At 34.1% G+C, this 7,258-nt stretch overlaps 1 protein-coding gene across 1 annotated transcript; it reads right to left on the reverse strand.

Moving 5' to 3' along the window:
- Positions 1 to 2,691: 2,691 nt before the first annotated feature.
- Positions 2,692 to 6,785, reverse strand: LOC127792370 (tricyclene synthase TPS4, chloroplastic-like). Its single transcript, XM_052322841.1, has 7 exons — positions 6,569 to 6,785; positions 5,287 to 5,560; positions 4,661 to 5,033; positions 4,324 to 4,545; positions 4,084 to 4,222; positions 3,715 to 3,963; positions 2,692 to 3,157 (listed from the first exon to the last, which is right to left on the reverse strand). The coding sequence occupies exons 1-7, from the start codon at positions 6,782 to 6,784 to the stop codon at positions 2,843 to 2,845; spliced, it is 1,788 nt and encodes a 595-aa protein (XP_052178801.1). The 5' UTR covers position 6,785; the 3' UTR covers positions 2,692 to 2,842.
- Positions 6,786 to 7,258: the final 473 nt, after the last annotated feature.

Here is a 7,258-nt window from a genome sequence, read left to right on the forward strand (position 1 = left end):
AAAATTTAAATAAAAATTTAAAAATAACCTTATACACCCATCCTCATCTGCAGCCATTGTCCCTTTCTATCTCTGCCTTTCACAGCGTTGCCTAGCGATGCCCCTCCTTCATTGATGGCATCGATGGTGATGCTGCCCAGCAGCATGGTTCCTCCGGTCACAGTTGACATCAACAACGACGGCGATATCGTTCGTCATCGAGAACCACAGCGCTGTCCCACTAAACCCCAGCATTCGGGGGTCATTGAGGTGCCCCGAACCTCGGGGTTTGGGGCGCCATGAACGGGGTCACCGTCGCCATGGCTGCTTCCCCTGCCATCTCCGTTCTTGTATATATATATATGTGTGTGTGTGTGTGTGTGTCTGCGTATATGTATATATATATATATGTATATATATATGTATGTTTGTGTGTGTTTGCGTGTGTGTGTATATATATATATATATATGTATGTATGTATGCGTGTGTATATATATATGTGTGTGTGTGTGTGTCTATAGGTTTTGTATTTTCATTCATATTTTGTTTTATATTAATTATAGGAACAATATAGGAACATTTTGATTTCAACCAATGAATTTTTCTTACACCGCATAGCAATTTTGAAATCAAACTGTTTACATAAGCATCAAGCAGCTTGAGAATATGATTTTTCGAACCTTAGAATTCGGGACCTAGGGTTGAGGAGAAAATAGTTTTGCGATGGCTGACATGAAATAATACAAAATGAATTACAGAGGTTGGTCAATGAGAAGAAAATGCAATAGTAGGTGGTTGCATAATATGAGTGGTTGAGCATTGAAGAAAATGAAGAATAAAATTAAATTTTGTTGAAGATTATTTTAGGTATATTGAAAAGTGGCCACGAAGAACAAAAAGTATGATTGCGAATAGACTTCAAACAGCTGTTTGGCAAGAGTTGAGGTGGTGAATTTACAATCTAGCCCTTTTGTTATATCTTGCTTCAAAGTCTGAGATGGACAGCTCATTTGAAAGAATGGTCCAGCTCCACTTCGCCTTGGTTGAGATGGTCCTAGTATGGGTTTAGCGAAGGGGTTTTAAGGTGGTTTATGGGTGAAATGACTTGATTCTTATACTTATAAGGGTGGTTTAGTCAGCCAATGACAATACCAGAAATGGTTCATGAACTAGTACGTGATAGGATTGCAAGAGCTCAATCGAAGATCGAAATGTTCAGGTTAGACAGGCAACAAAATCAATTAGCATGTTATTTGAGCATGAGGTAAAAATAATCATTTATTGCAGTTTTATAATATATAATTTTATTATATGTATATGGCTACTATTATTATGTCTTGCAAAATAACAATTTGTTGGCCCTACTTATTTATTTAATTTTTGAAAAAAGATTAAAAATCAGTCCTGTATTCTTACACCCACCGCTAAATGTTAGCTCGTACAATGGTTGAATTCTTTTAGCAAATTAATATCAAAATTGTCACCCTTTAGTCTTTTGTTGCTATTTAGGTAAGCTATTATATTTTTTCCTACCATTTGTTAGTTAAACCGCATAGAGACATTTAAATTAATATTTAGGTGCCATCCTTCGTTCATTTATTCATTCATTTTGCACTTTAAGACAATTTAAGAAAAATTAGTCAAATATTTAGAACAAAATTAAAACTTCACTAAGGGTGTGTTTGATAGGAGTGTAAAATGAGGGTGGAATTTATTTTTTACCAAAATTTCAGAAAATTATATCAAACAATTTTTTTTTTTCATAAAATTTGAATTCTATTTTATTTCAAAAAGTAGAATTTTTTTTTTAAAATCAAGGAATTAGAAATCTTAGGAGGTGGGGTGAGAGTTGAAATTCTATAAAATTGAAATTCTATCATACTTTCTACCTTCAATCAAACGCATCTTAAGTTTTCAAACATAGGACGAAACTTATTGGGCCAGAAATCACTTATTCTCTATCCTCTTCCCCACAACATAAATTCATAGACAAGATATGAATGTAAAACAAATAAATATTCATTTCTATGGAATTAAATAAATTCACATAAATTTATAACATATAAATTCCAACATGTTGTTCATAGTAATATGCATGTTTATGGCATCATATTATAAATTCATAACAATTTATAAGCATTAAAATAAATACCATTCACACTTATGTAATTGAAGAGAAATTCACAAGAATTTATATTTAAAATGACACAAATTTTTAATTGACCCAAACCCACAATATTGACCCATTTGGGTTTTTTAAAATAATAAAGAGAGACCAGAGGCACACATCAGCAGCCGTCGGCACCACCATGCAATATATTTTAAAAGTAATCAAAAAAATCACTGCAATTAAAGTGTGTGGAATAAACCGTTATAGTTTCAAATTTAGGGGTTTTAATAGGGGTTATATTAATTATTATAGTTGAAGCCTTCATAATGTCATTTAACTACGTTTTTATTCTATTAACAATTCAAAGTCTATCCCAAAATAACTCCGCATAGTTACAGTTAGTGTCTTTTCAAAATACAATGATCAATTTATACTACACTCTTAAATATAGTGATTTATTTATTTTTTTTAAATATAATAATTAAATTAAACTCAAAATACAATTACTTATTTTGCTATTCCCCTTTTCTTTATAAATAGTGAAAATATTTACCAAGATTAAAGTTCAGCCCCCAAAGATTAGATCTATAAATGATGGAATATTTACCAAAAAACAAAAATAATCATAATGATAATAATAAGCATTATTTACAATAATTTATTGGAATCGTTCCAAATCTAGTAACTCGCATTTAATAACATTAATAATACTAAATTAGAAGACTAACTTAACAAATTTTAGGGGTACACTTTTAATAATTTGGTAATTTTCTTTCCAGTAGTTGAATGGGTTCAATTAGCACTGATAATACTCTGTTCTTTGCTTTGGCATCTGGAGCTCCATGTCCATCTCCATGTTGGTACGTACATTGAGCAATCCGAGCAAGATTTATAGCTATTTGGATGAATGATCTTTCAAAAGTAGAACCCATTCTATATTTGTTCATCCTCTTCCATGTTTCATCCCTTAACCTTTTTATGTGCTCGCGAGCCAGTTGTTCTGAAACTCCATGCTCTAGCATGTAGCATGAGATTGAATTTGCAGACTCACCTCTCTCCAATTCATCCTGTCACAAACAAACAACATTGTTATTAAATTCAAAGCGACCCATGAATTACTTCCATCCAATTTCTTTCTTTTCTTTAGGTTACATCTATGTGTGCTTGCTTTTATAGAAAATTAAATTTGAATTCTAGTGACAAAATAGATCCCTTTACTACCAAGTAGTTAGAGATGTAAAATAAATTGGGTTCGAATTATCACTATAACATGTAAATTGACTTGAACTAGATTAACTAGCCCAAACACCTAAGGTTATGTCGAGCTTAAGATGTGTGACCCCCAACTCGGCCCACAAAAATAGTCCAATTTGAGTTGGCCCTTTAACCCGTGATGTATTTAACTCTCTTAACTTGTTTTAAATGAAAAAAAAAATTAAAATTAAAATATTTTTTAAAAAATAAATGATTGGACCCATTTTAAAATAGTTCATTAGGGCAAGGGCCCTAGAGAGCCCACCCACCAGGCCTATAGGGAATTATTGACCTATTTGTTTGACACTTCTACCACAAACCCAACCCAAGGGTGACTTTAAGGTTTAGGGTGTGATGGAAAATGGCATACCTTAGAAGTGCCCAAGTCGTTGCAAAGCCTAAAAATCATGGAAGAGGATTTTAAAAGATCTTGGTAGAAGTTGAAGCTGTGGAGTGACTCTTCTGTGATATTTTTTGTCACGTAAAAATAGACATGAATCAGAAAAACAAGTCCTGATACTGATATGCATCCATTGTCCAGATACGTCTCCAGTGTTGGCGTTTTTTTATTAAAGCGCCACTTTGCTTCCAATAAAAAGGCTTTGCACATATCTGTCCACTGTTCATGTAAAAGAATGAGAAATTAGTCAATCTATTTTGTTCAATCTGTTGATGATTAGGCCCGCCTAAATTTAATGTCATGCATGTTTAAATGTAAATTAATAGAATTAGTCGATACCCCTCTTGCTAGATATGGTACTATGTTCAACCCATGCTCTTTAAGAGTATCATAGGCCATTTCGTTGATAGTGTTGTACAAAGCCAAGAAGCACAGTTTCATGTAGTCGGGAAGGTCCTCCAAAGTGTTTATATCCCATCTGGGAACACAATTATAATTTATAAATAGAATTTAACTAAAAAGGGAAAGAAAATCTTGATCATATAATTAAGGAAATGGGTTTCAAATTGCAATACGAACCTCTCAACAGCCTCAGTGAATAGTTGAAGTTCATCCAAAGATCCATAGAAATCGTATATATCATCAATAATAGTTACAAATGCGGCCACCTTAGTTAGCCCCTTGCGACAATCGCTTAATTCGTGCTCATCAGGGACCATGCCCAGTGCCCAAAAGTAGCATTCCATGAGTCTATTTCTTGCGAAACTCAGTTTCCTTGCCAACCCGGTATCCTCCCACCACCTAATATTTCATTGTAATGCCAAAAAATAAAAATTATGAATTATATTAATTGAGTTCACATGTATGCGGAATTTATATGTCGGTTAAAAGAAAACCTATACATGCTAGGTCTTACCTTGACATTTCTTGGAGCTCTATTTGATGTCTAGATTGCACCATGTTGAAATCCAACTTTGCCAGATCAAGAAGATGGTGATTTGGGCCTTTCCTTTGACAGTAATTTTCAATGTACCATCTTGCTTCCAGCCTCGACATCCTGTGGTGCAAAGGAAGTTCCAATGCATAGTTTATTTGGTCCCTTAGGGCAGCGTCTATATCGCCCTTAACACCCATAAGCTGTGAGATTGCAAATGCTTTAGCCTCCTCCAAAAGGTCTTCACCCTCGAAAGCTAGATATGAAGCTTCATACAAACTGAGCAATCCTTTGATATCCTCCCCAAGGCCCTCGATGAAGTCGCCATTTTCATCCTTAAAACTCTTGAACACATCTGCACGTCAACAACAAAATTAATGAGTTATTGTTATAATTATAATTCGAAATTTAAATTTGATTGTTATTAATTTTTTAAATTTGATTGTAATTGAAACGTATATACAATTGAAGATTTTATTTTTGTGACTCATTGATAAGCGGAATATCACTGGTCTGAGTTGTAAAAACAATTTGTTTCTGAATATATATATATATATATATGTAAAGATATGATTCTTCTATGACTACGTATGTATGGATGTATGTACCTTGGGAAATCTCGTAGCCATGTTCTCTACAGAGTCTGAAGTGGAGAGCAGTGGCATGAAGGCTCCTCTTTTCTCGTAGCCATGTTCTCGTAGCTTGTGTTGACAGCATTCTATCAAGTACATTGCTTATCTCCTCCTTGAAGTGATGGCCTAAGCCCAATCTTTTAATGTCATCTATCAGCTCCAGTGTGGCCAATGGATCTGCATCTTCATCGCATATCATACCCCTCGCCTCCTCCCTCAGCCTCTTCGCTCTTTCCTTGTGTATCTTATCCTACACGCAAATGGCACATATTCATATATGTATATATAAATATAATAATGCATAATAAATAAAAGGTTATCCTGCATGGGACTTGGATGGTCGTCACTCGTCCATCATGCTTAATCGGAATTTAAGAATGAGTAAGTTAATGATGCTGTTATAGATGCCGCAGATAATCAAATTTCGTTAGCAGAAACTAATGAAAAACCCATTTTCTAATATACATGAATGGTGAACAAATATTTGGTTTCAAATGTTTGGTTCTTAGATATATGAACATGCAAGTGCCCAGCCCATATATACTTTATTTAGTGGTTTCGGGTTCATTTGTACTTAATGACAATGGAGGAGTGCTTATGGGGATCACATAAATATGGAATAAATTAAGAAACGAACAGACAAGGTCCCCAAAAGATTCATGCTTGAAGAACCATGTAGCAATCTAAATTCTATTTTGAAACCATGAACCGAGTCATTAGTTTTTGATTGATACACTGTCGAGCACGAGGCTAGAAACAGCTACACCAAGCCCCAAGATCTAACCCAACGGAACTTCACCTAACAGCTTTAATTTAAGGTTGCCCGTTCCCGACCTTAAATTATAGTATGTCGCCTGGTATGTCAGCAGAACAAGGGTTTTTATCCCATACCCTGCCCTGTGGGGGGCCCAGATCCTGACCCCTTCTGTTAAGAAATTCAAAACATCATGTAAATAGTTCCTCAAATTGACTTAGAACTTAGAGATACATCCCGTGTTATGTATGTATGCATAAATAAAAAATACATCTCAAATTATATTGGCATAAATTTTTATTTTTTAAGTAAAATAAGAAAGAATGTTTTGAAATACTAGATCAATAAAAAATACACTTTGAAATACATTTCAAATGACTTAGCTCTGATACTACTTATGACATTATTAACATTCACTTAAAAATACTAAATCAATATAATTTGAGTCTCACAAACCAAACCAGAGAAAATGTAACTAATTCGTGGAAAGACAGGTTTAGTTACCGCAGTATAATTATTCAAGGACTCGACAAAATCCGAAGTCCAAATAGGAGGCTGATAGTTGGCGGAAGGTCTTTCACGTTGGAGTTGCACATTACTGTCATGTTTAATTGCTTGGCAACAATAAAGAGTAGCTCTCTGGGGAAGAAGCCTGGTTCCAAGGACGCGGGGTGATAAAGAGCAAGAATAATTGGGCACAAAGAAGAGTTGAAGTGCCATTTCCCTGATGGTATGAGCCAAGTTTGCACCACATTAACCTGTTTATATAGAGTGCCAAAATTCCTTTAACTATGTGTTAGAATATTATTGCCACCACAAATTCTAAGATTTTTTCACATCTTCATCATGTATTTTTGTTGTTACTTCTTTCACCATGCATCTTATCTTTTCGCCAAGTCTTCTATAGAATCCTTTCACATCTGTTTCCCCTTTAGTTTTTTTTTTGGCTATATTTTGGCATCTCTTTTTTATGTTTTTGTGGTTATAAATATTTTGACATCTCTTTTTTATGTTTAATTTTGTGGTTACAAATATTTGGACAAGACATTCTGGAGTCTTCTACTGTATATGCCCCCATTGAATCTCATAATTTTATTTTCTTTTACAGAGTACCAATTTTATTTTGGTCACTGCATATATATAATTATATTCGTGTTTTGTTATTTTTGGACACATGATAAGGTTTAATGACTT

This window comes from Diospyros lotus, chromosome 15 (genome assembly GCF_014633365.1).
Source record: "Diospyros lotus cultivar Yz01 chromosome 15, ASM1463336v1, whole genome shotgun sequence".
NCBI classification, from domain to species: Eukaryota; Viridiplantae; Streptophyta; class Magnoliopsida; order Ericales; family Ebenaceae; genus Diospyros; species Diospyros lotus.